At 42.5% G+C, this 18,082-nt stretch overlaps 2 protein-coding genes across 9 annotated transcripts in view; both read right to left on the minus strand.

Moving 5' to 3' along the window:
- Positions 1 to 1,536: 1,536 nt before the first annotated feature.
- On the minus strand, positions 1,537 to 7,583 carry zgc:113274 (uncharacterized protein LOC552925 homolog). Of its 4 annotated transcripts, none has more exons than XM_042063653.1 (2): positions 7,366 to 7,583; positions 1,537 to 6,288 (listed from the first exon to the last, which is right to left on the minus strand). In XM_042063653.1, exon 2 carries the CDS (start codon positions 6,279 to 6,281, stop codon positions 2,823 to 2,825), a length of 3,459 nt encoding a protein of 1,152 aa, XP_041919587.1. In that variant the 5' UTR covers positions 6,282 to 6,288; positions 7,366 to 7,583; the 3' UTR covers positions 1,537 to 2,822. The 4 variants fall into 4 exon arrangements, with proteins under 4 accessions (XP_041919587.1, XP_041919589.1, XP_041919588.1 ...); XM_042063655.1 differs by lacking the exon at positions 7,366 to 7,583 and adding an exon at positions 7,200 to 7,352; XM_042063654.1 differs by lacking the exon at positions 7,366 to 7,583 and adding an exon at positions 7,180 to 7,349.
- A 4,880-nt stretch (positions 7,584 to 12,463) lies between these two features.
- Positions 12,464 to 18,082, minus strand: part of pgm2l1 (phosphoglucomutase 2-like 1) — a 20,093-nt gene continuing 14,474 nt past the window's right edge. For all 5 annotated transcript variants that reach the window (XM_042063662.1, XM_042063661.1, XM_042063660.1 and 2 more), the window contains 6 exons: positions 17,624 to 17,804; positions 17,404 to 17,497; positions 16,660 to 16,789; positions 15,961 to 16,150; positions 15,443 to 15,576; positions 12,464 to 14,275 (listed from right to left, as the gene is read on the minus strand). In XM_042063662.1, coding sequence (XP_041919596.1) covers positions 14,173 to 14,275; positions 15,443 to 15,576; positions 15,961 to 16,150; positions 16,660 to 16,789; positions 17,404 to 17,497; positions 17,624 to 17,804 — 832 coding nt within the window. In that variant the 3' untranslated portion in view covers positions 12,464 to 14,172. The remainder of the gene's footprint in view (positions 14,276 to 15,442; positions 15,577 to 15,960; positions 16,151 to 16,659; positions 16,790 to 17,403; positions 17,498 to 17,623; positions 17,805 to 18,082) is intronic.

An 18,082-nucleotide genomic window follows, 5' to 3' on the forward strand; every position in this document is an offset into this window, starting at 1 on the left:
ACAAACCCCAATCGGAACGACAGTGGGGCGGGAGATGTGAACCTCTGAGCGAATAGCATTCAGCGTTGACCATCTCCCCCGCCCCCCCCTCTGATGACAAGATGGAGGCTGCAGATGTGTATGTAAACGGGAAGAGCTAAAACTCCCATATGAGGTCGACGAAACCTTCGAAAATACTATTTTTTCTTACACTAAAAATCGTTCCACGCAGTCAAACATGAAAGAGAAGACTCCGAGGATAACAGTGGATGTTAGTATTTTCGAGCACGTGCACTCTGCGACCGCGTTTAACCCCAGCAAGTGGGCAAGTACCTCCTGAAGAGCGGAAATTTTGTCTTGCACCACGGCTGTTTCCCACCAGCCTTTCCAGCGGTCGTTTTAGTTTATTTCTTTTAGTAGCTGTAGTCAACTGAAACAACTGTAATTTCATTTCTAATTAATTATTGTGTGCTAATAATTATTATTGATAAAGTTACAAGTTAAAATTCAGAGAAAGTTGGACTTACTTGTCAAAATAGGAAACAAACCGAAGAAGCTCCTCACTCTGTTCTTGTCACTATTTACTGGGTTCACACAATGGAAGTGAGGAACACTTTTGAAGGGAAAATGGCTGGTTTCCCATGATGCATCTCATTGGGCGGTAAATTCAAAATCTATTTTGACTGGTTGAGCGGGAATTCACTTTTTTGTTACTATTTAACGTTACAATTTATATTTTATTCTGAGTGTGTAGTCGATGCGTTTTAAAGAAGAAAATGCATACATCATGTTAAGTTAAATAGTACTTATCCTAAGTAGCACATTTTTTTTAGATTAGATAAATAATGTAAATAGAAATAATTTCTGCTGGGCTATTCTTTTGTAAAGATATGTGACCCCACTCTGTGCCTTTATGTGTTGGACAAATATATTATTTTTATTTCTTCTAATTCCGTTTCCATTATGACCTAAACATGAGTGTGTACTGTTACATAGTTTTTATTTTCAATAAGCCTGAATATTTGATATAGCCTATAACAGGCCAATATTAAAGTTGTGAAAGAAAACTGTGTACTGTTAGATTTTTGTCCCTTATTTGCAAGATACCTTTTTGTTGTTTGACTGACTACATTTAGACTCTAGAGTAGACATGAAATCAGAAACTTATTGTCGTCCATTGAATACTATGTTCATTCAAGTAAAATACTGAAATGTTCCATTTAAAATCTCCAACCCCCCACAAGTTAAAGAGGGGGTTGGGTTAGGTTAAAGGTCAGAGGCAGCAGGCATACCATGTGACTTCTCCTTGTCCAATTGGATTTTGGCTTGGGCACCCTGAAGCCCAACAACACCAGCTGGTCTTACAATTAATGGCACATATTTGTTCTCAGATGGGATTTTCTGAATACCATTAATGGGCATAATGTCAAGCAAAAAACAAAAGACATTTTGATTTATTTGCACTCTGGGAACATATAGTTTGTTTTATTTAAGTGTTTCCTTTGTTTCACTTTGCTATTAGTTGCCATTATACTAATAAATAAAAACACATTCAGATTAGTATTAAAACTTTTATTATAATTCTTTAGCATTTTGTTCAATAGGGCTATAACATGATGTAAAGATTTAAGGGAAATTGGTTAGAAAGAAACTGAAGGGGAGACAAATACAAAAAAAAAAATCAATGTGTTTTTGGAAAAGCACCACACAGGGAAGCTGGAGCCCTCATGTCAAGATGTGGTGACAGACTACGTGACATACAAATGAGTGGGGGGGGGATATTGTGGAAAAGCACCACACAGGGAAGCTGGAGCCCTCATGTCAAGATGTGGTGACAGTCAGTGACAGACTGCGTGACATACAAATGAGTGGGGGGGGGATATTGTGGAAAAGCACCACACAGGGAAGCTGGAACCCTCACGTCAAGATGTGGTGACAGTCAGTGACAGACTACGTGACATACAAATGAGTGTTGGGGGGGGGATTGTGGAAAAGCACCACACAGGGAAGCTGGAGCCCTCATGTCAAGATGTGGTGACAGTCAGTGACAGACTGCGTGACATACAAATGAGTGGGGGGGGGGATATTGTGGAAAAGCACCACACAGGGAAGCTGGAGCCCTCATGTCAAGATGTGGTGACAGTCAGTGACAGACTGCGTGACATACAAATGAGTGGGGGGGGGATATTGTGGAAAAGCACCACACAGGGAAGCTGGAGCCCTCATGTCAAGATGTGGTGACAGTCAGTGACAGACTGCGTGACATACAAATGAGTGGGGGGGGGATATTGTGGAAAAGCACCACACAGGGAAGCTGGAACCCTCATGTCAAGATGTGGTGACAGTCAGTGACAGACTGCGTGACATACAAATGAGTGGGGGGGGGGGGGGGAATTGTGGAAATATTGTGGAAAAACAGAGATTTGTCTTAATTCTGTCCATTTGTGAACAAATATATTTAACATATACCAACTTAAAAAATGACGTATTGTGTTTTAACCAGCAGAACATAAAAAATGACCTGAATGTGTGTTGACATGGAATGTTCCAGTGCAGTCTACTATTCAAAAGAGCAAGTTGTTAACATTTAGCTAAATGAAACTCTTCAACAAAATGTTCAACTTTGCCTGGAAAGCCTTAGCAACTAGGCTATTCATTGGTCCTTTCAAAATGACAATACAAATAATTCACATTCATTGGCTGGTGTGTCAAATGTCACCTCCAGTACAGTCTGGTAATGTATCAATGTTGTTAAAGGAAACACAGTCAATAAACAGTACAGGCTATAAAAGAAGTAATAAAAAAAGTGACATTTTAAAAACTTTAGAAAAAAATCTTTGCTTTTACATATATAACCCACTCTGTCCCCACTTCCTGCGCAACACACACTGCAGACACACCACCTCCGAGTTGCTGTGTGCAAAAGGCTCCCTACACACCTGGCACAAACCATCATCTTCATCGGATGATTCTGAGTCGAGACCACCTGGAGCTGTCGACGGGCCTGGAGTCGGACTGGGCGGATGTTCTGGAACACCTGGAGCGGAAAGTTGTTTCTCTTCATGAGCGTCATGGCCGTGGTCTTGTACGTTAACTCTGGGCACTGAGTCAGAATGAGTGTGGCCATTTACACCATGGGTGGTCTCCAAGTCTTTATGGGTGTGGTTTTCAACACAGTGGGTGGATGGTGTTGTGTTAAGGGTATGGCTTTCATCATTATGAGTGGATATGGTTGTGCTGGGGGTGTGGTTTTCAACACCATGGGAGGATACTGTTGTGTTGAGGGTGTGGCCTATGTCATTATGAGTTGGTACTGTTGTGTTGAGGGTGTGGCTTATGTCATGAGTGGGTACTGTTGTGTTGGGGGTGTGGCTTTCATCATTATGGGTGGGTACTGTTGTGTTGAGGGTGTGGCTTAAGTCATTATGAGTGGGTACTGTTGTGTTGGGGATGTGGTTTTCGACATTATGAGTGGATATGGTTGTGTTGTGGGTGTGGCTTTGGGTCCCATCAGTGACTGCCGAGACACTGTGATTGGGGTCGTTTTCCAAATCACTGGTGGGCTCTAGTGTGCAGTGGAAGTGGTTTTGGACACTGTCAGTGGGTGATGAAACACTGAGAGTGTGCATCTGGGGGTCCTGGATGTGCTTCTGGCTACTGTCGGTGGTAGAGCTTGCATCTTGGACAGGTTGAAGGTCATCCTGTGGCTCAGTGACAGGGGGAATAACGAGAGAGAGGTCCACGTCATCACCCTGTCCCCACTTCCTGCGCAACACACACTGCAGACACACCACCTCCGAGTTGCTGTGTGGAAAAGGCTCCCTACACACCTGGCAGAAGCCGTCATCTTCATCGGATGATTCTGGAGAGTCGAGACCACATGGCGTTTGGCCACTAGGTGGCGTCAACAGTTCTGGAGTTGGACTGTGCGGCGGACTTTCTGAAACATCTGGAGCAGAATGGAGTTGCTCTTCTTCATGAGTTTCATGTATTGGCTCTTGCCCATTTAGCATAGGCACTGAGTCGATGTGGATGTGGTCTTGAACATTTGGAGTGGCTGCCAAGTATTTGTGGGTGTGGCCTTGTTCATTGAGTGCGGAGACAACATTGTTGTGGGTGTGTTCTTGTATATTTGTGGTGGGTGCCAATTCTTTGTGGGTGTGGTCTTGATCATTAACGATGGGTGCCAAGTCTTTTAGTATGTGGTCTTGATCATTGAGAATGGGTGCCAAGTCTTTTAGTGTGTGGTCTCGATCATTTACTATGGGTGCCAAGTCTTTTAGTATGTGGTCTTGATCATTGAGGATGGGTGCCAAGTCTTTGTGGGCGTGGTTGTCAACAGTATGGCTGGACACTATAGTGTTGTTGGGGTGGTGTGGCGTTCCAGTGGTGCATGCTGAGGCGATGTGGTCAGGGCCGCTCTCTACACTCTCGGTGGGATCTGATGCAGAGTCGATGTGGTTCTGATCACTGTGGGTCGGTGCCGAGCCTGTGGTGGAGTGGTCATGTAAATCATGAGTGTCGTCATTGATATCATGAGTGGCAAGTTCAGAAGTGTGGACAGGTTCCAGAACATTCTGCAGCTGGGTCACAGAAGTCGTACTGAAGTGATCTGCAGTCAGGGAGTGGGAGTGGTTTTGGATGCTGCGTGTAGGTGACAAATCACTGAAATCATGGGCGGCACCCTCAGTATTGTGAGCTGCTTCAAGATCATCCAGTGGTTCGCTGACAGGGGAGATAACGAGAGAGAGGTCCACGTCATTGCCCTGCCCCCACCTTCTGCACAACGCACACTGGAGGCACACCACCTCCGAGTTACTGTGTGGAAAAGGCTCCCTACACATCTGGCAGAAACCTTCATCTTCGTCTGATGATTCTGGAGAGTTGAGATGACCCGTTGTCTGGCCATTCCCTGCAGTTGAAGGGCCCGGAATAGGAATGTGAGACCGTACTGAAATGTGTGGGGAATGATAACAGTCTTGCAGATCATGAGTGCTGCTGGTGCTGCCTTGCCCATCTTGAGCTACAGCAATGCACGTGTGGTTTTGAGCGTCATGGCTGCACCCACCACCATTGTGGATGGACGCGGGTTCACCGTAAGAATCAGTGAAAATGTCAGGATTCGGCGGGAAGACAGCACAGGCCTTAAAGCCGTCCATGATGTTATTTGAGGCCGTGGCCAGAGGCATAACTCTGCTAATGATTCCTGTGATATCATGAAGTGTCATTGTTTTTCGAGGACTAGCAAGTAGCCAGCCATCAATGGCTGCGTTTATGTGTGTTTTAATGGGCCCATAGACATACCTCTCCATGGGAAGCAACAGGTGGGGGCTGTCTGGGGGAAATGGCATCCACACGATGCCATTTCCTGTAGCAAAATGAAGGGTTTCAATGGACAGGTATGACCCATGATTGTCTGTCAGTAGGACACAAGGCTTCTCAGGGGAACATTTTGAATGTCGCACAAAATGCCTCAGGAAGTCAAGAAATTGTTCCTCCCGCAGCCAACCCCCACCACTGTCGACAGGGGCAGACGTGAGAAGATCCTGCCTAAATGTTTTTCTCGGGAAAACAAAGTAAGGTGGAATTGCGATCCCAGTAGCAGAGATGCAACACGCCACGGTAACCAGGCAACTCTGCTCAGCAGAGGTTATGGCCGCCTCCTTCTGGAAGTCCCTCCTCGTTCCCACCCTGAGCGGTTTTTCGCCTGCGATGACCCCAGTTTCATCCATGTACCACATAGCTTCGGGTCCAAAGCGATGTCTCTTCAGCACATCATCCAGGTTCCGGAAAAACAGGTGAACATTGTTTTTGTTGAAGCCACATGACCCACCTGGTGCACTAGCATGAGAGCTGCTCATGGGCAGGGTGGGGTGCTGCTTTAGGAAAGCAGAGAGCCAGTCTTCACTCGCCAGCTTGTCCTTCTGCCATGATGAAGGCACCGGTTGCTGGTGTTTCACTGCAAACTGGTAAGCCAATCGCCTGGCTTTCTCTGGAGAAAGACCAAAGTAATTACTGGCGGCAGTGAAAATGCAGGAGGCCAGTTCCTTTTCCAGATCACAACTCAACTCTAGCCTTTCTGCAGCATGGCCTTCTCTGTAGGTAGGATTTGCCTCCACTGCTTGAATTTCATGCACTGAGATGTGGTCACAGAGGTGGGTAATTGTGTGATAATTGGTGCTGAAGTCCTTGGCTGTGTCCATTTTTCTTTTCTTATGCGACACAACATGCTGTGCAGCATTTGGCACTGCCCCCTGCACTGGGCGCCCTCTACGCCTTTTTCTTTGGTATCCTTTCACCATGTTAACTCTGGAAACAAAATAAATGAACATTTCATCATTCTGTCAAACTGACAACGTGGAACAGAGATGATCGACCGACTAACACAGTATTTTACAGCTGTGTGTTGACTGAACATCTTGAATTTCCCCTTGGGGATCAATAAAGTATCTATCTATCTATCTATCTATCTATCATCAAAGTAATTCAAGTTCAGTCATCGCTGTACTGTACTAAACTACCCTTACAAAAAAAACTGCACTACTTCAACTGTCAAAACTACAGTTTTCTGAGTATCAAAACTGCAGTTTTAGAGGAATTATTTTCAATATCCAATGCAATATTTTGGATGCAACCACATTATTGTATTACACTGTACTTCAGATAAACTGCAGTATAACTGCATTTTTTGTCCCATGACTGCAGTTGTTTTTGTAAACAGTATGTACAAATGTAGTCATCTATTAAACATCATTAAACGTCATGAAAAAGTCATAAGAATATCAAAACATTACAACATCTAATCCATTATAATTACGCATAAAACCTTTGCCAAGCCCAAAACTATCCCAGACTATTAATCACAGATAAACTGCATTCTTTGATTATGCATAGTCTTCAATCCAAATAGGCTAACGAAAGACTTAATTAGATAATACAAAGAAGGCCTATCACAACAATACGGTCTGAACATAGTAGCCAATTTGTAGCCTCCTGACAGTAAACATCAACAACTGGTTCAGTCCATATCTTGCAAACTCAGCTATGGTTATTGTACCAGCGTCTCCATGTGCATTGTTCTTCCGAAATAACTTTAACATTAAACATGCTGGTTTCCGCCAGGGTTATGATATGGACAGAGATGTCGCATGGATCAACAAGAAATTAAGAATTGCTATAGGCCTACTTCTTTCACCTTACGTTAGTAATGTTATACCCACGCGCACGCCAGTCCAGGTTTGGGAAACGTCCTTGTTTGGCCCGCGTGCTCTGCGTTTCTTCCTGTTTTTGTTGTCCCATGCAACTCTCTTTTATTCACGAACAAAACTCCTTCTAGGACAACACTCTTTTTATGCCAATGCTAACAGAAGACAGAAGAGTACTTACCATCCTAGACTGACACCCTCACGGTTCTATTATGTGGAAAGATAAGGCAAAGTTTAGTAGGCTAGTATGATGGTCTCTGGTCTGATCATAGGTAGGGGGTGTGTGGACAGGTGTGTCGTCACGTTGGATAAGCCTGCCATGCGCAGAAGCTCCAACTTGAGTAGTCAGTTATTTGAGGAAGTATTGTGTTACACAAACACGTGCTGTGTTATCACTAGATATTTTGAGAAAACGCTCCTGCTCGTTCTCACTCACAACATGCCGCCTGTGTGTTTTGGTTCCTTCCGCTGCATCCCTGCTTCTCAGCATACCCGGATGACCGAGTGCTGCATGATTGTTTAAATTCCACAAGATGACGCTCTAAGAACGATGTGCTTAGGCTGAATGTGCTGTCATGCATAGTTGTGCAGATGCGCGAAGTGCATCAGCTGTCTCTGTTGGCTCAACCATTTGTTGAACCTGTTGACCATTTGGCTCAACATTATGAGTTCAGCATCAATTAACCATCACCTTTATTCGCCTTTTAAAGATCACCAATTGGTTAGCATTTCGTGTCTGCAAGATAATACGTGGTATTTTAAGAACCCAGTTGGCCTAAAGGTTAACCGGCTAATGTAAGACTTTAAGCGGCACAGTTTCATCTCAAGGCCCTGTTCTCTTGAATGAACGGAGTTCTAACTGTCCGCCCAGTGTCCCCTATAGCCTGTCCGCCCAGTGTCCCCTATAGCCAGCTATTCACATGACTGCAGTTCTCACCTTGCCCTTTCGCTTTCGTTTTTATTCATGAGTATTGCATCTGGCAGGACCCCCACATAAAATCTGTAAGTGTGAATCATTTGCCCGCAGATATAACAAGATAAGCAAGTTGGTGCAAATCGCCCTAAGGGGTGTGAAGGAATTTATGCTCAGAGCAATCTCACAACAAAACATTGTCGTTTCACATGCCTATGTTGAAAGGTTGTTGTAATCTTGCAGATGACTTTTGTGGAGGATGAACCAGACATCGGTGCCAAAATAACAATGGATACTAAATATTATTTATTAAAAAAAAGATACGAAGCAACATTATGTCTGTAGCTGGGAAGGAATATGTGAAAAATCATGAAGATTGGGCACTTCTGGATAAGCTTTGGATTTTTCCTCTTTTTAGTCAACTTTAGCATGGGGCTGAAGAATTTTTATAGGCGCTGTATATTGCATAAACACAACATATAACAGTGCTGTGCAAAAGTCTTGCGCCAAGATTCTAGTGTTAGGTATTGCAGCAAAACCAATACATTTGTATTCTTTCATCTGTTCTGTCAGTAGCTGCAATTCATGAAAATGTGGCACTTCTGGATAAGTTTTTGATTTTTGTCAGGGTGTTAGGTATGGGCCTAAGGTTTTCAAAAATCCATGGATACAAGTTGGGGTGGCCCCCCTAGTGGCAGTTATCCATAAAATCCAAAATGGCCCCCGCCGAAAAGAGAAAAGGTTATATCTCAGCTTACTTTAGTCTTAAATTGTTGTATAATGTTTTTTTCTCTACTTTGTTTGATACAAGGAATCCAATCCAATATGTTCTTCTTATTTTAAGTCAATTTCTATGTTGAATCTAGTATCATAGTCATATTTAGCTTAAACTGTCAATATCTCTGAAAAAGTCACATTGAAATATTACTCAGGTCCCTATACCCATATTTTTACCTCCAAGGTATGCTTTTCTTTGTTGATTGGACAGGTCACTATCACTATAGTGTCAAAAATTCAGAACTATGCCACAGTGAAAAGTTACAGTATATTAGGCTTTTCACCATGTTAAGGATCAATATTACATTTTAGTCAAATAACACAAAAAAAAACAATTCATATTTAAACCAGAGACTTTCAAAATGAGGAGACACAGCATTCAAAAAATCCTCCATAGAAATGCATGAGCTTAGTTTGTAACGGCAATATGGCAGTTGTCTACGCAAATCACACCCCTTCCACGGCAAAATGTTGACATGTGAATACATTGAGCCAATAATGTGGTGTGTTGTGAAGACATCGTGTCAATCATGTGTTGTGATCTCGCCGCTGGAGCAAGATTGGTGTCGTAAAGCCTTGCGCACGTGCATTTCTGCTGAAATGGATGCCCGATGAGTGCCCAAAAAGCGTTGCAATATGGCCGCCGAGTGGAGGGACTTGCCTAAAAGGACTTTGCTTAAACATCATGTATTTATTCAAAGATTTTTGGTTTCACTCTTCATCATTATTTGTACAGCCTCCCTCACACTTGCACAATGTGGTACAGCAAAGTCCAGTTCGGTGGCACCATTGTCACCATGTTAGCATTGCATTGTCACCATGTCAGGAAGAGGAAGCAAACACACGAATGATGCTACATTTATGTCATACTGCCGAACAGGGTCACATCAAGGCTTACCTAAGGACAGTAGATAGTGATGTGGTTGTGCTGGCCATCAATGTGTTCCAGGAGTCAGGCCTCTCAGAGCTGTGGATTGGATTTGGATCAGGGAAGGCATATAAAGATATTCCAATCCACCACATCTCAGAAATACTGGGACCTCAAAAATGTCAAGCACTGCCCCTCTTCCAAGCGTTCACAGGATGTGACGTTGTATCAGCAATGTATGGAATTGGCAAAAAAACTGCATGGATTGCGTGGGCAGCTTACCCAGAATTCTGATCACCCAAGACCCAACCAGCCTCACACTGGAATCAGTGCACCTGCAAGTTCTCAAACGCTGGACTGTACTCATGTATAGTAAGAACTGCGGTGTCGAGTCAGTCAATGAAACCCAAAAGCTTCTTTCCACTCATGGCCTCAAGTCCCTGGATTCAATCCCCCCGACCCATCATGCCTTATTCTAGCATGGAAAGCGTGCCCTGCACACTGCAGCTTTTGTCTGGAAGCAGTTCCTCTCCAAAACTCCAGAGATTCCAGACCCCAGTGAGTGGGGTTGGGAATGGAATGACAGAACCAAAGTCTGGGTGCCATATTGGACCGATCTGGAAGATGCCAGCAAGGGATGCTCACTCCTCCTCAACTGTGGCTGTGTGGTTGCCTGTATGGGCAACTGTAAGTGCCACTGAGCTGGACTTTACTGTACCACATTGTGCAAGTGTGAGGGAGGCTGTAATGATGAAGAGTGAAGCCAAAAATCTTTGAATAAATACATTATGTTTAAGTATGAATTGTTTTTTTGTGTTATTCGACTAAAATGTAATATTGATCCTTAACATGGTGAAAAGCCTAATATAACTTTTCACTGTGGCATAGTTCTGAAGTTGTGTTTATTTAAGGCCTCAACAATGGTCCTTTTGGTCACAACATGTGATTTTTGACACTATAGTTATAGTGACCTGTCCAATCAACAAAGAAAAGCATACTTTGGAGTTGAAAAAAATATGGGTCTAGGGACCTGAGTATTGCAATGTGACTTTTTCAGAGATATTGACAGTTTATAAGTGATAGCAATTATTTTAGGGTTTCAAAACTACTTTTAGTTAGCCATGTGGCCCCTCTTGGTATTAAACAAAGGCACCCTCCCCTCCCCCAATGAAATGCTAATGTACTGGTTCCAAGGGCTATCAGATCCACAAGACAAATGATGTTACCTTGCTATACTGAATCCATATGTCATGAAATGTAAATATATTCATGTTTGGTATCATTGTAATAGTCTCAGTACAAGGATTGTAATGATTTGATTGTGAGAATGTTTGGAACATTCTATAAGTGATATTTCTGATATATAAGATATCTCTTCTCATGCTATATGTAATGTAATCTCTTCTCATGCTATTCGGATAGGTGTGAAGTAGGTGTGAGTAGGTGTGTCTGATGCCATCTGGAGAACCAACCATGTGGGATTGTTTTGGCGCCAATTCTTTCTTTGTTTAACCCATACAAAAGTGACTAACTTGCATTGTAAGAACTAGAAGATGGAGTACTGACAAAGAGAGAGAGGTTGATCCAGCAGAGGCCATGGCCTACATAGACCATTTTTTACCCTCTCTGCTTGTAACAGAATAAACCTGATTCCTGAGTGTTCCTGAAGTTTGCCAGTCTAAGTTAATATAAGTAATTATATCCACCCACAATTACTTCCATGAGTTAAATGTGACTATGATACTAGATTCAACATGGAAATTGACATAAAATAAGAACATATCAAAATTGGGTTCCATGTATCAAACAATGTAGAGAAAATACATTATACAACCATTTAAGACTGAAGGAAGCTGAGATATAACCTTTTCTCTTTTCGGCGGGGGCCATTTTGGATTTTATGGATAACTGCCACTAGGGGGGCCACCCCAACTTGTATTCATGGATTTTTGAAAACCTTAGGCCTATACCTAACACCCTGCCAAAAATCAAAAACTTATCCAGAAGTGCCAAATTTTTATGAATTGCATCCTAGCTACTGACAGAACAGATGAAAGAATACAAATGTATTGGTTTTGCTTTAAGGACACCAATTTTCTTTGTGAATGGAATTAAAATAACCCCACATAATCACATACCCTTCAACATGCCTAGATTGGGATGGTTTTATTTCAGTTATCCTAATAGCTGGTTTGATTTGCATTGAGAGATCATCTTATGGAAAGTACTCCATGCCAATCGTGAGATATGGTAAAGGGTATGTGATGATGTGGGGTTATTTCTTTTAATTCCAAAGGCCAAGGGTATCAGGATGTGTAGTACCTTGGATCCATGAAATAACTGGCCTTTAAAAATACAAATCTGCCTGCCTCTATGAGAATTCAACATAGGGGTATGAATACTTATGCAACCTGTATTTTAATGAAGAACATTTATTTATTTACGATACATTAATTATTAATAATTAAGGCATTACGATCCAATTCCAAGACTTTAATTCCTATTTTTAATCAACTTGAGCATAGGGCTGAAGACTTTTTATAGGCACTGCACAGTATGTGCAAGGTACACAGCCTGCCAGATTACCTATTATAGATAATTATTTGCTGGACAAAATACTTTGACGTTGAGTTATGTGTTGTGCTGATCAAATTTACTACCATTGCTTTAGCTGCAATTTCATAGCTTTACTTACAAAACAATAAAGGAACAAACACAATGTAGCAATTTGGCATTGACAGTTTTACTGTACAGAAAATAAATATTCCACTTTCAAACTGAAAACAAAAAAATCAACAATGAATTTACATGTCTCTTCAAAAAAGTAGATGCATTCTTATTTTCCCATCTTTCTTCCAAAAATATAATTGAAAATATACTCTGCAAGCTATCTTAATGCTTATAGACCATTTTATCATTTTTGGCTCATTTATTACAATAATTATTTGCCATTTCATTAAATTTAAACTCATCATTTCATTATTAACAAACGTTTTTGGTGGTTACATCAGTTTACAACTGGGAAAGCGCAAAAACATGAAGCACTTCCTGATAATGGAATATCAAAAGATACAAGTCACAGTAAAATTAAAAAAAAACAACAACAACCGACTTGACTAAAAAAAAGAAATGAATTCAGCATTTTACAACAGCTACAAGAGCAGCATGTGATGCTCTTTAATACTGGAAATAATACAACTACTCTACAGACAGCACAGCACTGGGAAAAGCTTTAGCAACGCAAACACAGGACCAAAACAATACACTCAGACCACAGGAGCGTCATGGACCAATGAAATGGATTATAGCTAAGTCTCTATAGAGACAGGCAGGAAGAACACATATCGTTGTGAACCACAGGACCACTGCACACAAGGTACGCTAACTGTGATCAATCCTGCTATTATTGACAAGCATAAAGCGTTAGGTGTAGTGGCGCGGCAGGCTTGTTGTCGCTGTGTTTGAACTTAAATAGGTAAATAATGCTAATTGGATAATGAATACATTTTTTTTTAAATAAGAGAACATTAAGTATATTAAGTGCTTGATATACAGCACTCACTGGCTCATTCATTCAGTTTTTGAGACCTACATCACTGTGAATCCATTCAATATGAAATGGATATTGTTTTGTATGCAACAATACAAATATCTGCCACCAGAGGGCCAGTGAAAAGCCTCCATTCTAAAGTCCATTCTCCATTCTACCCTGTATGTTCACAGTGACACTGAAGGTGTATTCAGACTAACTGCGAGCCTCCTGATTGTCGTTTCTAGACACTAGTGTGTGTGTGGGTGGGGGGTGGGGGGGGGGGGGGTTTTGGGCTAGAACTGCGCCCCCTACTGGAGCTGATAAGTGCAATGCCACACCGAGTGTATCCACACACAACACAGCACACAGCACAGTACATCACACATGTGGCATGAAAGTGCTATTTTTGCCCACGCGTGCGGACATACTGTGCACACAGCCATATGTACATATATAAGATACAAGCCAGAGCACCAAGAGAACATGGAGTGAGCACATGGGTTATTCAAACAACGAAATCACTGAACAGATGAAATAGCTTAATAATGCATCGAACATAAAATACAATAGAACACACATGAGAAAATAATTTCTTGGTAAACTGTACAAGGAGACACGTATACGTAGAGTACATTAGATACTATGGCAGGCTACAGCACATGCTTTGAATAGTGAGGGGCACTAATGCACGGGGGTCTTAATGTCAGTTTAGCAGCAGCATCGGCAAAACAGATGTCCAAAAGAAAAGCTGTCGATCACTCTGAGTTCATAAAGTGAAATGTGAGTTTTCACAGTGCGATACATTCATATTGCGTCCACATACTTTACAGACAATGCTCGAGGACTACCTGATGGGAGGGAGACTAGGGGAGTGCTTGCGACGAACCACGCCGGCTCTCTAGACGCGCCGTTGAATGAGATTGTTCTTGTCCGGTTCTAGAAACTCCTCCACGAGAACAGATGTCACTTTTTTCAGCTCATCCTCCAGATTTGTGATGTCACTGCAAAAAGAAACAAAAAAAAAACACATAATATGAAATTACTAATATAAATATAATTTGAATAAAACTACACATTAGAACTCTGTTTACATGCAGGAATACAGCACTCAAAATGGTGTGCAAAGTCCCCCCCCGCAATCCCTTGCATGTTACTATTGCACCAGCTGCACCACACGTATCAGCCAAGCATTCATGTTCCTGGGCTGCTCCTTCTCCACGCACTCTGCTCTCATGCACACTTGTTATTGCACTTACACAGTCAGCAGAACCGCACACTACAACACTATAATGGTAGCAGTGGAACTGAATGATGCACACTAGAAAATATATAAAACATGTTGAACTCCTGCCCTTCTGCACGAGTGTGCTGCTCCTCAACTCCACTGCAAATGTGGAGGGAACTCTTAAATAACTCTTTTGTTTGTCAGTAATGGCAGATATACTCTTTTGTTTGTCAGTAATGGCAGATATACTCTTTTGTTTGTCAGTAATGGCAGATATAACTTATACTCTTTTGTTTGTCAGTAATGGCAGATATAACTTATACACTGTAGCACTTGGCATATCTTAGGAAAACAACAATTCAAGTTTTGTATAAAAAATGTCTTAGAAGTCAGACTAAAAAACAAAATAAATATTATCTTGCAAATGTTTTTTAGATTTTTAAACAAACAACAGGATATGACTGGGATGGCAACATAAAAGTAGCCATCTACAACAATGGTAGGAAAAGCAAAAAAAAGAAATGAATAGAGAAATGAAGAGAGAGAAAATAGAACAGGAGAATAAAATAGAAAAGTGATGTTGCTATTCTTCATATCACTACACTCAGCATCTCTCAAAGCTGCAGCAGAGCCTTCATGTTAGTGAGTTACTGACTCTGAGCACGCTCTCTCTCCTTTGCCCCCTCTCTCTGTCTCTTCCTTCATCTCTCTCTCTCTCTCTCTCTCTCTCTCTCTCTCTCTCTCTCTCTCTCTCTCTCTCTCTCTCTCTCTCTCTCTCCCTCTCTCTCTCTCTCCCTCTCTCCCTCTCTCCCTCTCTCCCTCTCTCCCTCCCTCTCTCTCTCTCTCTCTCTCTCTCTCTCTCTCTCTCTCTCTCTCTCTCTCTCTCTCTCCCTCTCCCTCATGTGAGCTTGGCAGGAGTGGCACAGACGCCTGGGGCGCTGACCTCTTTCCGGGCGGCGCGCAGAACTCGGTGTAGAACTTGATCTTGGGCTCAGTCCCACTGGTCCGCAGAGTGGCCACGATGCCGTTCTGCAGCGTGAAGGTGACCATCTGACTGCTCTTGGTCACAGGAAGCACCTGTAGAAAGGGAGGAACTCATCAGTCAACACAAGACACTTTCATTTGTACAAAGGTAACTGCATCATGAGGATATTCAATTAGTTACAGTTCATTTGGATAGTCCGCCGACAGGGACAGATGGTTTGTTGAATTCAGAACTGAAAGACTTTCATTAGTTCACTGGAACTGAAGATGGGAAGCCCTGCTGTTTTTGTAAGGATTATCAAAGGCCTGGGCACCTATACTTTTTGGCTAACTGCTTACATTGTGCCACTTCAGTTGTTTTGGGTAAAAGCACCGGGCACAGGACTAAATGCAAATGTATTTGTGCACCATGAATAGGATGCTGTGATACTGCAAACAATCAATCAACAAAATACCAACTTGATGTGAGACACTTACACATTTTTGGTCAGGTTGGCTGCTGTCATACCCTGTGGTCACGTCTCGGACGTTCACAATGTTGTATCCCCCACAAGACTTCGGATACACGTTCTCGCCCTCAAAGTTTCGAAGGCGTGTGAAGATTCTCTTCACTGTGGGTGGGTCATTACAAATGACGTAGGAGGTTTTGGAAATGTGGTAACCGTAGCTGAAGAAAAAATAGAAACATTTACAGTAATTTCCTGTACTGTGTATAAACCGCAGGGAAGTGTTTTATGCAAGTAAAAATAAATAAATAATTAATACCACATTAACTGCCCCTGTGTATTAACCTCCTAGCTGAAGACATTTAGCAAAACTTAATGTATAAACCGCGGCTAATAGTTGGGAAACTACGGTATAACCCTTGTTAGTGTGAACCCCTTAAAAATACTGACACGTACAACACACAGCTGGAACACAGTGGGCGATAACAACTAGCAATTTCTCTCAGGTGTCTGTAGCTTATAAATAAGATAAGAAATAACATAAAATTAAATGTTAAATTATAAAGGAAATCTGACTATACCAGGATCATGATTTCAATTCCTGGAGAGTAAATGAATACTGATCCCAATCTGATATACTTAACCTGTTATAAAAAGTTGATTTGACATGTCTACTATCTGTATTACACCTGAGCGTGCACAATTCTCGAGGCAGTCAACCGGCTCTTACGTTTCATAGATGTTCTGCAGTTGCTGGTTCAGCGTCAGGTTCTTGGTATGGAGATACGCAGCCATTTCTGCCACCACCACCGCTGCACTCACACCATCCTTATCAGGAACCATGGTTCCACACAGGAACCCTGGGAACCACCACACAGCACATAAGGACAGGCTATCGGCATCCAGTGGAAAACATTGATTTCGTCCACAGATTACTGGGTCCAAGTCAATGAGCCCTCTCTAGCTGCATGGATCTTTTAGGCGGGGATCACATTGGCCAGCAGCAAGCGGCAGGTTTCCTATTGTTCTCTACGGTTCTGCAGCGGAACGGTGGAAACGCTGCTGTAACGCTAGCGTTGAACAAGCTGAGTGTTGAACAAGCTGAGTGTTGAACTTGGTTCAACTTTCAAACCGCAACGCGAGCGTATTCAAATGTCAGTTTAGGCAAACCGTTTGCCACTGGCCAATGTGATCCCCGCCTTACAGTCTACATTGCGCATCACTGTATGCTAGTGTTGTACTGATGGTGTCCCTACACAAACAATAATGCATGAGGATTTGTCATACTCACACACTCACACAAGACAATGGTGAAAATGCCATTGAATGACTGGATTAAAAGAATGATGATAATTGTCTTGTGTGCTTAGACATAGACTTAAACAGAAAGACACTCCAGGGTTTGATTGTAGGGATTGCAGACAAAGTAAGTATGTCAGGAATACTCTGTACAAGAAACAACAGCTGCACTCACCAATAGACTCCTCAAAGGAGAAGATGACCTCATTTCCCGTTTTTTCCAGCTCGTGAATTTTGTTTCCAATCCATTTGAAGCCAGGTAGCGTCTCCTGCAGAGAGAGGTCAAGTCACTAACATAAACACACACACACACACACACAGTACTAATGTCATGCACACACACACACAAAACTCATCACCTGCCATATTAATTAGCAAACGCAAGGTCGACTGACCTCGAAGTGGAAGCCCTCCATCTGTGCGAAGGCCTTGAGGATTTTAGAGGAAACGGTGGTGGCTAGCATGTACACCTTGTCCGTGTCGGAGGGCTCTGAATGCGTCTCCTTCCAGTTGTACAGCATCCACCAGCCCAGCAGGGCGGCGAGCTCGTTCCCAGTGAACGCCTTCCACCCGTACCTACAGCCAGCAGCACAACCCACAACACCTTCAGGGGACATCAGACTAAAAATAACCCACCAGCAGGCCGCAAAGCTCGGCTGCATCCTCCTGACCATCCTTCAGCTTTAGATAAAAACATGAACCGTGACCCATAATACCTGTCTATTTTACTAAAGCCAGCCACTCTACTGTAGGGTCTGTAATGCAGTGCAGATACAGCTCTGGAAAACATATTTTTTTTATGATGCCATCCTACGGTTGCTGAGTGACATTCGAATGAGTTGACGCCGGTCCTA

Source organism: Alosa sapidissima, chromosome 15, assembly GCF_018492685.1.
Source record: "Alosa sapidissima isolate fAloSap1 chromosome 15, fAloSap1.pri, whole genome shotgun sequence".
In the NCBI taxonomy this organism is placed as follows: Eukaryota; Metazoa; Chordata; class Actinopteri; order Clupeiformes; family Clupeidae; genus Alosa; species Alosa sapidissima.